Below are 15000 nucleotides of genomic sequence, written 5' to 3'. Positions count from 1 at the left end.
ACTGCCTGTATTCCAGTTTTTGCAATTGCTGTATTCAATCTTGAGTTATACAGGTGTCTTTTAGAAAACCTTGCTCTTTTTGGGCTGGGTATTTAAGGAGCATTTTATTTGGGAGAGTCCATAATTAAATTGATTGCTTTATTTTGTTTTGCAGATATATAGATGGAAGGTTCTATTTAATTACTGGGAGCAAGAATGTTCACATGCTGATAAGTGAGAAGTCTGATATTGACCTGTACGATGGAGGTAGATTCAAAATGGCAAAGGTAATTGAATTCTATTGGTCTTTTGATTCAAATAAATACTGTCCTTATACATTTAACCATGATGTCATGTAGCAATAGTGTCAGCCATGGGACTTAGAGTAGAAGTGTCATTAAAGCCCCCTTTTTCAGTTTTCATGGGCAGTGATTAAGAAACTAGGTAGATAGATTTTTGTGATATATTTCATTTACAACTTAACTGACTTACATTCCCATCCTCATATAACCATAACTAGAAATAAACAAAAGAGTTGTAATTTTTCAACAACATTGCCATACAGTCGACCCCCCATATTTGTGGGGGTTAGGTTCCACCACCACCCACAAATACAGAAAATCCGCGATATAGTTGACGTCTCCAAAAAGTCTTATAACTGCCTTTTGTAATAGTTCCAAAACCCAATATACCTTAAACTATCATCCCAAAACCCTTTAATATTTTGATATTTCATTATCACTAATATTGTTTTGATACTATTTCAGTATCACCAATATCATTTCAATATCATTTCAATATCATTTCTGAGCTTCATAGCTGTAGGGGCTACAACGAGGTGAGGAAACTGATTTAGGGAGTTGTAGCTACTAGGAGAGTTCATTATAAGTAGGTCCCTCCTATGGGGGGTTCACTGTAAGGAGGCTCTCCTATAAGGAGGGCAGAAAACCAATTTATTACCGGTGCAAACTTACAAACTTGTGTCTTTCCACAGACTTACATAAGTCTCTTCCTCTCTCTGTTTCTTTCCACAGGCTTACATAAGTGTCTTCCTTTCTCTGAGTTAAGAAATATTTAAATATGCTTTACAAAATACATTTGATTGATATTTATGTTTAATTGAAAATTAGTAAATAATTTATCATAAAACATTTAATTATTCACAAAAATACACCTGAAAATTCAGTAATTAGTGAATATTGCTCTAAGAAAAAATATGTGAATTACCAAATTTTCTGCCGTTTGTTAGAAAATACTTTCCACAGAAGAATCCGCGAGTAACTGAATCCGCAAAGGCTGAACCGCAAATATGCTGGGGTCCACTGTATTGGCATGGAAAAATGTGACGAAAGTAATTTCACGGGATTCATCTGATTATCACTTTGCTTGTGTTTCGACAAAATGATAATGGCAAACATAAATTCCAGGCAAAAGTAAACTATGACTTTGCAATTTAGAAAGTTCTGTTTCCCATTAGTGCATATAGGTATATTATATAAAATGAAATACAATAAATTAAAGATTAAGTGGATTACACTAATTTTTATCTTGGGAAGGCAACATTTTATTAGTTAATAAGCAATTACCATGCATTACAGTTTTATTAGAATTACTGTATTTAATGGCATGAAAGTTTAGCCCCTGGGCATATAAGTACTTTCCCTCCATTTAAGATTTGAACATTAAAAAAATAAGGGTACATGTAAGCATGTAGTATTATCAGAACATATAAGTACATTATGGCAGAAAAAAACTGGGACAAAGGATGCAATTATGACAGCAGGGTAAATATTTCTAATTATAATTCTTGTAAAATTTAAAGTAGAACATGACAGCAGCTCAAATATGGTAGGAAACATTTAATAACACCCCTCAGTCCTTGTTTTTGATGTATAACACAGATGGTGACAGCAAATTTATTTACTTAGATTTCCAATTAGAATGGGAGAAAAAATAGTAGATTTAATATAAGAAGGTATGTAAAAATTTGTTTGGTAGAATAAGAATTTTATTAAGTTGAATTCAGTAAAATTATGTACATGATTGTGTTATTTTTATGTGTCTGCATCAAATTAAGTAAAGCCACACACTTACTTAGTGGGGATGAACCTTACCTACTGTCTAGTACACCTTCCACCAAGTGTGTTTCAAATGTTTTAGCTCTTGACAGAATTCGCCTTGCCGCCACTGTGTATAGGGGCTCATTGGTATTTCATGGTTTTGGTTGTTTGCAGCTTTCATGTCTTTGTACATATATTTTTCCTAGGATTCCTTCCACTGGAATTAAGGCTAACAACATCAGGTTCTGCAGGAATGATAACTGTTCTAACTGGATTTTGATTTTGAGGTAGATAGGCACTGTGCTCACGCTGGCTGTAAGGATATAAAGTGTAATTTGTAGAATAGATATGAGGGATGTAGAGATTGTTCCCATATGAATAAAAACCTTTACATTGGGAAAATTCTCCTACACAGCTGGAAACTGGTTATGAAAAAATTTGAGGTTACATGACCAAGGTATGGCGGAAAAATACATGGCATCACCCAAAGGGGGCATAGAGTGGGAGGAGCTGCCTCTCCCTTGCCTCACTGCATCTCATGACACACTTGTGCTCTCTAAACTGCCTTGTCAGTGCACACTGCTCATCTCTCATCAAAGTCAGTTTTTCACTTCCTGTTATTTTGTTTGCAATTGGTTCTTTGTGGTTGTGTTTTGAGTGGTGTATTTGTGTTTTTTTGTGTGTCTGTTTGCATATTCATCATGCAAACCCATGATTTATCAAAACCTAGTGCTAAGAAGCAAAGGAAGTGCCTTTGTATTGCCAACAACCCTTGCTTCTGATACGTAGCTTCTTTTGAAACTGGTCCTCACGTAACTTGTAGCAGATGTAGGCTTCATGTTTGCAGTGTAAGTAGCCTTGTTGTGAATGAGGGATATGATGGAGAAGGGACCTGAGGAAGTAGTGAAGGATCCTTCCATAGATTTTAATAGTTGAGTTTTTCTTGGTAGAGAAGGCACCAGGTGCCTGGAGGCCAGTTATAGTCCTATCAACCCTGAATTTTTTCAACAGGAAGACTTGTTCCAAAATGGAAACTCCCTGTACAGTTCTAGCAGCCATCAGACAGAAAAACTTCATGTTAACCATAGACCTGAAGGATGTCTACTTCCAGATCCAGGTTCATCAGTCATCTCGCAAGCTCCTTCAATTAATTTTGGGAGAGACAGTTTCAGTTCAAAGTCCTGTATTTCGGCCTCTTGACTGCTCCTCAGGTGTTCATAAGGTTGTTCACTCTAATTTTGACTTGGTGTCATTCTCAAGGGATTCATATCCTCAGATACCTTGACGACTGGCTGGTTCTGGCAAATTCTTGGTTGAAGTTGATCCAACACAGACTGGGGGTCTTGATAAGTTTGGAGGAGTCGAACCTTGTCCCTAGCCAAAGGACTCTTAACCCGAGTATGTCAATAGACACAGTCACTTTGAGAGTCTTTCCTTCAGATCTGAGAATAGAGAAGTTCAAGATGGTCATGAGGTCATTCTTATCAAAACAGAAACAGCCTGCACATTAGTGGCAATTCATTCTAGGTCTTCTGTCATCTTTGGAGAAACTCTTATCTCATGGCATACTTTATCTCTGCTCCTTGAAGGAGCTTTTGTTCCTAGTGATAGATTCTTCTGTGCTTTCCTATCATAGGAGGTGAGACAGGATTTGGTATGGTGGCTGAACAATGGGAACCTGACAATAGGGATGCCCCCTTCATGCTCCTCTTCCAAAGACTTCCTCTTCTTGGACCTCTTCTTGGACTCCACAACTGAAAGGTGTGGGCTCATATGGAAGAAGAAAAACAGCTCTACATCAACATCCTGGAACTAAAAGTGGCCTTTTTAGCCCTTAAGAAGTTTCAGGATCAGGTAGCAGGTCATTCTGTGGCTGTGATGTCTGACAACACCGCGGTGGTGGCTTACATAAACAAACGGAATGGCTAGTCTTTCACGATCTTTATGAAGTGACAGTCAAGTTTCATCAGTGGGCAATAAATCACTCATTGTTTCTGTCAGTAAGGTACATTCCAGGCAAAAGGAACAATTGAATTATTGGAATCGAGTCTTGGGAACAGAGTGGGCATTGCACCAGTAGGTTGTGGAAAGGTTGTTTCTCCTTTTGGGAACACCAATGGTGGATCTGTTTGCCACACGTTTCAACTGGAAACGAAATATTCTTCTCAGTAGTTCTGGACTGTTGGGCAGCAGTAGGATACGCCCTTCAACATAGATGAGAGAGCCATGGCAGCTATGAGGGCAATCAGGGCATCGGGGGCGCGGCTGCGGTCCTCTGCCGACGGTGGGAATACCAACTGCATGGCACCAGTGTCGACCAACATCCTATGGCCAGAGATGGTACCCTCGACGTAAAATCCTGTGGGGCGAGATTTTGTTTCGGCCGCTGCCAGGTGGGACGGTCTTGGGCCATGCCTCCATCAAGTTTTGAAGGCACGAAGAAGTAGGAGCGCTCACACTTCCTTGCCTTACTGCTGAACTTCTGGTGGAAGCGGCACTAACCGTTGTCCTGGTGGGGTTGCACTGACCCCTACCTCATCGGGTTCCTCCTGCTGCAGGCTGTTGCCTGATGGTGGGGCAGAGAGTCTTGCGGCATGGGTAATGGTGAACATGCCGAAGGCCCACTCCACCAGGCTCTCCATGTCCAGGTCTTCCGTGCTGGGGATCTGGCTGCGGACCTGGGGCGTGAGTTGGCAGAGGAAGAGCTGTCCAAGGAGGCTTACCTCCTTAGACAGTAGTTCCAGATCCTGGAGCTTGTGCCAGGCTAGCCTCGGGTCCGCAGTGGTCATGGGGTTGACAACCAGGTTGAAGATGTGGGTGGCTCTCTCGGGGACCGGGAGGGAGAGGCTATGCGTTTGAACACGTCCTCTCGGAAGGCTGCAGTAATGAGGTCTATCTTGGTTCCTTCCCTGATGATCCTGTGGAGCCAGAACTTGATCTCTGCGCAGTGTAGCCAGGTTGCAAAGTTCTGTCTGGAGAAGGGCGGCAGTTTGACAGAGTGGAGCACCTAGGGAGAGCGTGGATTGTGCCGCGGGTTGGGGCGTCGAAGAACCGGAAGGAATGGCAACGGACAGCTCCTAGTTTTAAGCCGAGTTCTCTATGTCTGCCAGCTCACTCTTATGGTCGACAGATGTCGTAAATGGCAGGCCAAACCGTGAGATAAATGCCAAAACACTCTTGTAGAGGACATGCCGTTTTTAGTCCGCTAATGGCGTTGTGGTCAACTGTGGATAGGAGCACCGGAGAACCTAGACTGAGTGCTGTATGGGTCCTTTAATGGCTCATTTTACCATCACCAAAATACACTTCAGTTTCTTGAAGTATCCATATAACACCGATAGGAAGTCCACAATAGGGTAGAATCATACTAAAAACTTAATAATCAAAGTGCAAGGATGAAAGGATGAATTCAAGGGGGAGTAAACAAACACAACAAAAATCCATAAATTTAATACATGAATAAAAAGATAGAAATTACACTGGAACCTCTTGAATACAGGAAATAAATCAACCACTATCACACTTAATAATAATTCAAACCACATGTATACACAATTAAGACAGGAATACCAACACACTCAAACCAAATAAAGGGGGCCCAGAAAGGAGGAGGAAATTGTAAAGAATGAATATCCTGACGATTTACAGGCTAATTCTTATATAAACCAAGCTGGTCACTATAAAGCTTCTTTATTAATAATGCTTATTATTCTCCTTGAAGAATTTGGAATCCTCCACGTTTGGAGAAGTGGTACCACAGGTGGTTAGCCAACTCGGGGCCCAGTTGAGCAGCCACAACAGAATCATAGCCGTGATCAATGACGAAGGTAATAAAAACTTTTCCATGGGATAGTGAGAGCCCCCTGGCTTTATAACTGAACCAGAGGTGGTGTGGTGAAATCCAATGGACCTCCAGATAGGTTATCTGGAGAGATCTTCCAATTTGAAGATAGTGGATATTCAAAATATATCCTCAGGTCCTGAAGATAAGGGCAAATCACCAACAGAGGCAGGAACCACCAAGAAGCAAGAGACGTCAGTATTCTTTGTCCATGAAGCAAGGCTAAAATATTTGGCAAGTGACAAGGTCCAAAGAACGACTGCCTGTTCTCTTCACAGAAGCTAAGAAGTCAACCCCCTTATCCACAGGGAAGGGACCACACACACAACCTCCTTAAAGACAAACACAAATGTTAATAACAAGCAAACAATTGTTTTACTCAAAAGGAGGTCAAACAACAAACTTACAAAACTAGGTTTAACAAATTAAATCAAAACAAAATTTCATTTAATAATAATAATACTTAATGAAAAAGGATCACATACTGACACCTCCATACCTAGAGAAAAAATTTGTAATAAATTTTTTATATATATACATATATATATATACTCTAAAATTTACCATACACATTAATTACACAACAATCAATCAAGTAAGTATTAATACTAAATAAGACATTTATAAAACCTGAAAAAAAGTAAAGCAAAAATATATATATCATGACATACAGAAGTGAGACTCAAAAAAGAAGGTGGGAGGCATACAATAATGAAAGCCACATGAAAGAAATTTCAAAGTATTCAAGTACAAATATAATTACTGGGCCCACTTCGATGAAGTAACAGAGACAGTCGCCTTGTTTTTCTTTAGGATTTGCTAAAGCAAACAGCAGTTTGTTTCAGAGATATCTCTCTCTCTCTCTCCTCCTCTCTCTCTCTCTCCTCTCTCTCGCTCTCTCTCTCTATCTCTTCTCTCTTCTCCCTCCTCTCTCCTCTCTCTCTTCTCTCTCTTCTCTTCTTCTATCTTATCTCTCTCTCTCTCTGCCGGGAGGCATGGACTTCGTCAGATTTCTTTGTTCACACATCAGTCATATTGAAGGGTTTCGGGAAACTCTTGGACTTAGAAAAACACATATATTTTCTTTAGTTACAAAGACTAACATCTTGAGAAAAAACTTTTTGAAGAGAGTTATTTCAAGGAGAAGAGTCACAGAGTAAGTGATACAAGTTTACAAGTTTGGGGTTAAAGAGGATAGCAGTAGGAGACGGACGAACACACATACTTCCCTTTTAGGTCGTGCTGATTAAACAATTCCTTTGGTTCTTGTGAGAGCCGGTTTATAAAATCAGGCCTTGAGAAGGGTTTTCGTTTGTTTGTCTGTGTTGTGGTGAGCTAGCGTTGCTCACATCCTGTTGGTTAGATATTTTTGGGAGGTTTTTCCTCCTTGACCTGTGACCCAGAGTGCAGCTATGTTTTATAATAAGGAAATGAGTTACATTTCCATTTTTGTGTAATTTTCATTACAAATCGCTCGTTCACTACAAACAAAATAAGTCCATTCATTGCAAATAATGTACTTAAGCAGGATGTGTGCGATTGCTACTCTAAAATCAAGATGATTCAAAATAATGATGCAATAATAATGCAAAATAATAGTGCAATTGATAATGCAAATAGTAATAATAATAATAATAAAAATAATAAAAATAATAATAATAATAATAATAATAATAATAATAATAATAATAATAATAATATGTTTTGTTAAAAATAACTGCTGCTTCAGCACTATTAATCTTATAAAGAGTCTTCTCTATCTTTCTGATGACGGCTTTCTCGTTGTTGCTTAGACTGGCGAGCAACGCACCAAAGGGCATGGTAAAATTCGGTTGAGTCATTTGATTTATTATTGCTTATACAATTCTCTCTCTCTCTCTCTCTCTCTCTCTCCTCTCTCTCTCTCTCTCTCTCTCGTCTCTCTCCTCAAATCTCTCTCTCTCTCTAACGCGACGTTTCCTCCTGATCGACAGGACATTATCAAGCGATAACTGCTGAGGGACTGAATTCCAGTGGCGAGTCCTTCTCCTTTTATCGTGGTGTTGCGAGCTCTTCAGTACGGTCAGAGCACTTCTCCGGCAGGTCGAGTTTTTATTGGTTCCCGGGAAGGTGACTCATACGGTGGGCGTTGATGAGTCTTGCAGACCTTCTCAGGTAGGGGGTATCACCGGGAGCCTCTTGATTGGCTTCTACCTGCGTGACGTCACCCCTGGTATTATTCTCATGTCCGGTGTTCGTTCCATGCGCGCTGGTACTTTCGTTAGGGGGGAGGGGTGTGGTCCTCCTCACACACACGTCGGTATCAGGAACGCTTCTTGGGTGGTATTGAGGGGAGGCTTTTCCTCGAGGATGAGCAGCGCTTCTAGGAGATGCAGACGTCGTGGGTCAGGTGCTCTCCCGATGATCTTAATATTCCTGACGATGTCGTCTCTCGTGATGTTTCTGCGGTGTACTGCAAGGGCGTGCTGCCTAATGGCGCCCTCCTGGGCGTGGCAGGAAATCCTTTTTGACAGGCGCATCGTCGTCATGCCGATGTAAATCCCAGGGCATCCTTGGGCGGGGCATACGTATCGGTAGACGACATTGGACTGCTTCAGGGAGTCTCCTGCCGGTGGGGAGGGGTTGTTCTTCATCAGGAGGTCTTTCGTACGCCGATTCTTGTAGTAAATAATGAGGGACACTCTCTTTCCTTCCTCCATGGGGCGGACGTGTTCCTCTGTTATTTTCTTCATGGCTGCTTCTTCTTCCTTGTATTGGTGGTGCATGAAGGCTTTTGGGGGCGGAATGTTCCTTCTCTCTTCCTCCGTCATGTACCACTTGTCAAGGGCGGCTCGAGTTTCTCGGTTTACGAGTTTGTTCGAGTACCCATTGTTAATTAGCATCTGGGATGCCCGGTCGAGTTCGAGGTGTGTGTCCTGCCACGTCGAACAGTACGAGAGGGCCCTCCTGACGAAGGCCCTGACGGTGGTGGTCTTGAACCGCGCAGGACACTCGCTATCACCATCCAGACAAAGTCCGAGGTTCGTAGCTTTGGTGTAAACTGTAGTAGCCAACTTCTGATTTGTCTTTGTGACAAGGACATCGAGGAAGGGGAGCCGATCGTTGCTGCTGTACTCGACAGTGAAGTTGAGTGCGCTGTGCTGCAGGAACTGCTGCCGAAGGGCTTCTACCTCATCCTCGCAGTCGGCTTGCACGAAGATGTCATCGATGTAGCGTCCGTATGTGCGGGGACATCTGTGTTGCGAGAAGACCCTTTCTTCCACTTCTCCCATGTAGAAGTTAGCGAAGAGGACTCCTAAGGGGGACCCCATCACTACGCCGTCCTTTTGGCGGTACATCTGTCCTCGGTGGGTGGTGAAAGGGGCTCTCTTCGTACAGATATCCAGCAGGGTTCTTAAGGAGTCTTCTGGGATGTTAGGGGGTCTCATATCGGGATTCCTATATACCCGCTCCATGATGATCCCTATCGTCTCGTCGACTGGGACGTTGGTGAATAGGGACTCAACGTCTAAGGACGCCATGGTTCCCGCACCGGGGGAGTCGCGGATCTTCTCCAAAAATTCCACCGATGAGGTGAGGCAGTACCTGGAGGGGATATAGGGGGTCAGAATTTTATTAAGGCGTTTGGCCAGAGCGTAAGTCGGGGCGGGCGTTTGGCTGATGATCGGGCGTAAGGGGGGGGTTGCCTTCCTTGTGGGTCTTCACGTTCCCGTATAGGTAGCCGAGACTGTAGTCACCTTGGATGGGCGGGAGGTGTGTGGCATTCGTAGCGGCATTCACGGCTGCGATGACCCGGTTGGCGTCGCGTTTGATGTCTTCCGTAGGGTTCTTTGTAAGTCTCTCGAACTTAGAGACATCAGACAAGATGGCGTCGAGTTTCTCGAAGTATTCCGAGGTGCTGATGAGCACGAACGCGGCTGTCTTGTCTGCACGCCTTACGGTGATGTCTTCTTTCTTCTTCAGATCTGCGGCTGCCTCCTTCATCTCTTTGGTGTAGATACCGCTCGAGTATGACCCCCTGTCCGTAAGGGCCTCTGCTAGCAGAAGAGGTTGAAGGGCGTCCGTCGTTGTTAGGATCTTCTTTGCTTCCAACTGCTGAATCGAGTCGAGGAGCATCTCAATCTCCAGGCGTTTCTCATGTTTCTTCGGTTTTGACATGAAGTGGCAGTTTAGTCCGAGGTTTAATATGTCATTTTGTTCAGGGGTGGGCTGGTATGGAGTGAGGTTGATATACCTCAGTGTCTTTTCTTGAATGCGTAGCTTACCGCCGTTGAGGGCGACAAGTTTGCGGGTTATGCCCCTAACCCGGTTACGCATGTCTTCTTCGCTTAGGTAGGCAAGGCGCGCGTTAATATCTTCGTAGGTGGGAGGCTCGCGCTGGTCCTCCGCTCGGTCGTCTGGTTGGTTGGTGGTGGTGGTCTCTTGCAGGGGTGTCGTGTCTGGTATTGTCGCCCTCAACGGCGGTAAGCTACACATTCAAGAAAAGACACAGAGGTATATCAACCTCACTCCATACCAGCCCACCCCTGAACAAAATGACATATTAAACCTCGGACTAAACTGCCACTTCATGTCAAAACCGAAGAAACATGAGAAACGCCTGGAGATTGAGATGCTCCTCGACTCGATTCAGCAGTTGGAAGCAAAGAAGATCCTAACAACGACGGACGCCCTTCAACCTCTTCTGCTAGCAGAGGCCCTTACGGACAGGGGGTCATACTCGAGCGGTATCTACACCAAAGAGATGAAGGAGGCAGCCGCAGATCTGAAGAAGAAAGAAGACATCACCGTAAGGCGTGCAGACAAGACAGCCGCGTTCGTGCTCATCAGCACCTCGGAATACTTCGAGAAACTCGACGCCATCTTGTCTGATGTCTCTAAGTTCGAGAGACTTACAAAGAACCCTACGGAAGACATCAAACGCGACGCCAACCGGGTCATCGCAGCCGTGAATGCCGCTACGAATGCCACACACCTCCCGCCCATCCAAGGTGACTACAGCCTCGGCTACCTATACGGGAACGTGAAGACCCACAAGGAAGGCAACCCCCCCCTTACGCCCGATCATCAGCCAAACGCCCGCCCCGACTTACGCTCTGGCCAAACGCCTTAATAAAATTCTGACCCCCTATATCCCCTCCAAGTACTGCCTCACCTCATCGGTGGAATTTTTGGAGAAGATCCGCGACTCCCCCGGTGCGGGAACCATGGCGTCCTTAGACGTTGAGTCCCTATTCACCAACGTCCCAGTCGACGAGACGATAGGGATCATCATGGAGCGGGTATATAGGAATCCCGATATGAGACCCCCTAACATCCCAGAAGACTCCTTAAGAACCCTGCTGGATATCTGTACGAAGAGAGCCCCTTTCACCACCCACCGAGGACAGATGTACCGCCAAAAGGACGGCGTAGCGATGGGGTCCCCCTTAGGAGTCCTCTTCGCTAACTTCTACATGGGAGAAGTGGAAGAAAGGGTCTTCTCGCAACACAGATGTCCCCGCACATACGGACGCTACATCGATGACATCTTCGTGCAAGCCGACTGCGAGGATGAGGTAGAAGCCCTTCGGCAGCAGTTCCTGCAGCACAGCGCACTCAACTTCACTGTCGAGTACAGCAGCAACGATCGGCTCCCCTTCCTCGATGTCCTTGTCACGAAGACGAATCAGAAGTTGGCGACTACAGTTTACACCAAAGCTACGAACCTCGGACTTTGTCTGAATGGTGATAGCGAGTGTCCTGCGCGGTTCAAGACCACCACCGTCAGGGCCTTCGTCAGGAGGGCCCTCTCGCACTGTTCGACGTGGCAGGGCACACACCTCGAACTCGACCGAGCATCCCAGATGCTAATTAACAATGGGTACTCGAACAAACTCGTAAACCGAGAAACTCGAGCCGCCCTTGACAAGTGGTACATGACGGAGGAAGAGAGAAGGAACATTCTGCCCCCGGAGGATATCAAACTTTTCTATAAAGCCTTCATGCACCACCAATACAAGGAAGAAGAAGCAGCCATGAAGAAAATAATAGAGGAACACGTCCGCCCCATGGAGGAAGGAAAGAGAGTGTCCCTCATTATTTACTACAAGAATCGGCGTACGAAAGACCTCCTGATGAAGAACAACCCCTCCCCACCGGCAGGAGACCCCCTGAAGCAGTCCAATGACGACGATGCGCCTGTCAAAAAGGATTTCCTGCCTCGCCCAGGAGGGCGCCATTAGGCAGCACGCCCTTGCAGTACACCGCAGAAACATCACGAGAGACGACATCGTCAGGAATATTAAGATCATCGGGAGAGCACCTGACCCACGACGTCTGCGTCTCCTAGAAGCGCTGCTCATCCTCGAGGAAAAGCCTCCCCTCAATACCACCCAAGAAGCGTTCCTGATACCGACGTGTGTGAGGAGGACCACACCCCTCCCCCCTAACGAAAGTACCAGCGCGCATGGAACGAACACCGGACATGAGAATAATACCAGGGGTGACGTCACGCAGGTAGAAGCCAATCAAGAGGCTCCCGGTGATACCCCCTCTCCTGAGAAGGTCTGAAGACTCCATCAACGCCCACCGTATGAGTCACCTTCCCGGGAACCAATAAAAACTCGACCTGCCGGAGAAGTGCTCTGACCGTACTGAAGAGCTCGCAACACCACGATAAAAGGAGAAGGACTCGCCACTGGAATTCAGTCCCTCAGCAGTTATCGCTTGATAATGTCCTGTCGATCAGGAGGGAACGTCGCGTTAGAGAGAGAGAGAGAGAGAGAGAGAGAGAATTGTATAAGCAATAATAAATCAAATGACTCAACCGAATTTTACCATGCCCTTTGGTGCGTTGCTCGCCAGTCTAAGCAACAACGAGAAAGCCGTCATCAGAAAGATAGAGAAGACTCTTTATAAGATTAACAGTGCTGAAGCAGCAGTCATTTTTAACAAAAAATGTCTACGAGAGGGTCTCCTTCCGAAATAATAATAATAATAATAATGTAAGTAATAAAGAGGCCATGCTAAAATATATACCTAGGTAATTATCCTTGTGCTAAAATAGACACAAAAAAAGATTACACACACGTGCTAAATGGATATAAATGATTACATAGATGCGGGTCATAAAATAATTGATTCATTAGAAACACTAATGCATTTCTGGTAGTTACATGATGCACAATACATGATTGAGTGTCCATACATGGTTATATATGACCATAAGAACAAAAATTAATGGTACCCTGTAGAGAGATAAAGGATAAGTCCTATGTAGGCATGATTAAAGATAAGTGTACACACACACACACACACACACACACACACACACACATATATAGATATATATATTATATATATATAAGATATATATATATATATATATATATATATATATATATATATAATATATATATATATATATATATGTACATATTATATATTTCATATATATATATATATATATATATATATTATATATATCTATATATATAATATACATATATATATATAAATAACAAATATTATATATATATATATATATATAATATATATATATATAATATAATATATAATATATATATATATTATATTATATATAAAGGAAGAGGTGTCCAATCAGACGACAGTCATGTACACGTGTTTTATTATTAAGAAACGTTTCATGTTGAAATTATTTTACAGGATGGTGATTTATATATGGGCAGTTTGGACGTTGAATCATTGTTCACTAACGTCCCTGTTTCTCAGACAATTGAAATCATTTTGGATAAAGTTTTTAGTAATGATGAGACCTTCTGTGGTTTTAATAGGCAACTTTTTAAAACATTTTTGGAACTTGCTGTGCAAGATGCCACCTTTGTTTTTAATGGGCAGCTTTTTCTGCAGGCAGAGAGGGTTGCCATGGGTTCTCCTTTGGGACCGTTGTTTGCCAATTTTTTTATGGGACATTTGGAGGAGAATTTTCTTAATGATTGTCCTGGGAATTTTAAGCCACTTTTTTATCGAAGATATGTTGACGATACTTTTGCCTTATTTAAATTTTCGTGGCAATGCCAGCATTTTTTAGATTACGTAAATGAAGCCCATCCAAACATTAAATTTACATTGGAAAATGAGAAAGATGACTCCCTGGCCTTTTTGGATATAAAAATAACTAGAGATAACCACCTTTTCAACACAAGTGTTTTTAGAAAGAGTACCTTCACTGGGCTCGGAAACAACTTTTTTAGCTCGTGTTTCCGTAATTTTAAGATTAATGCTATATCTACTTTGGTTTTTAGGGCCCTTCGGTACACATCTGATTGGCTCTCCTTTCATCTTGAAGTCGAGTTTCTCTTAGAATATTTTGTTAAGAACTCGTTTCCGAAAAAGCTGGTTTTTAACATTATTAGTAAATTGCTAACGAGGTATCTGTCAGCACCCACCCTTAATTTTAATGTACCTAAATTAACTATGTATGCACCCATCCCATTTATTCATTCAGACAGTTTACGTATAAAAGTTAGAAATATTATTGAAAAGGAATTTGGTTTTTTGAAACTTAATCTTATTCCCATGAATCCACGAAAAATTGGAGGGTTTTTCAATTACAAGGACAAATTACAGGATTTCATGAAGTCCAATATCATATATAAATTTGAATGCCCAAGATGTCTTGGTATTTATGTTGGTTCTTCACGGAGACTGTTACAAGTCCGTTATTACAGCCATTTGGGATTAAGTTATAGAACTGGGTCCAGAATCTCTAATCCCGAGTTCTCTAATATAAGAATACGTACATGCTAAGAGATGTAAGGTTACTATCGAAAAGAAACATTTTTCTATAATTGGCACCACAAAGCAAACTACCCATCTAACTACCCTTGAGTCATTGTTTATTAAGCACCTTTCACCTAGTTTAAACTCCAACACTTCGTCATCTCCTCTCTCTCTGGCGTGAGGTTTACGTTGTATGCAAACCTTACCGTTTTTAGTCACTCAGCTCTTTCCTTCTTTATGAATAGGTAGTTTTCTTATCATTCTCTATTTTAACGTTCTGACTATTTTTTTAATTTTATTGTAATTTTAATTTCTATTGTAATTTTTAAGTTTATTTTAATGTTGAATTTCAATTGCAGACTGATGATGTGTTGG

At 42.7% G+C, this 15000-nt stretch overlaps 1 protein-coding gene across 2 annotated transcripts in view; it reads left to right on the top strand.

Annotated features, from left to right (window-relative positions):
- LOC135198610 (uncharacterized) overlaps window positions 1-15000 on the top strand; it is a 266022-nt gene that overhangs the window by 120567 nt on the left and 130455 nt on the right. For both annotated transcript variants that reach the window (XM_064226348.1, XM_064226350.1), the window contains exon 3: window positions 155-266. In XM_064226348.1, the coding sequence (XP_064082418.1) occupies window positions 155-266 (112 nt within the window). The remainder of the gene's footprint in view (window positions 1-154; window positions 267-15000) is intronic.

This window comes from Macrobrachium nipponense, chromosome 22, assembly GCF_015104395.2.
Source record: "Macrobrachium nipponense isolate FS-2020 chromosome 22, ASM1510439v2, whole genome shotgun sequence".
NCBI lineage: Eukaryota > Metazoa > Arthropoda > Malacostraca > Decapoda > Palaemonidae > Macrobrachium > Macrobrachium nipponense.
Note: the sequence above shows the minus strand (reverse complement) of the source record. Positions and strands in the feature narration are given on the sequence as shown.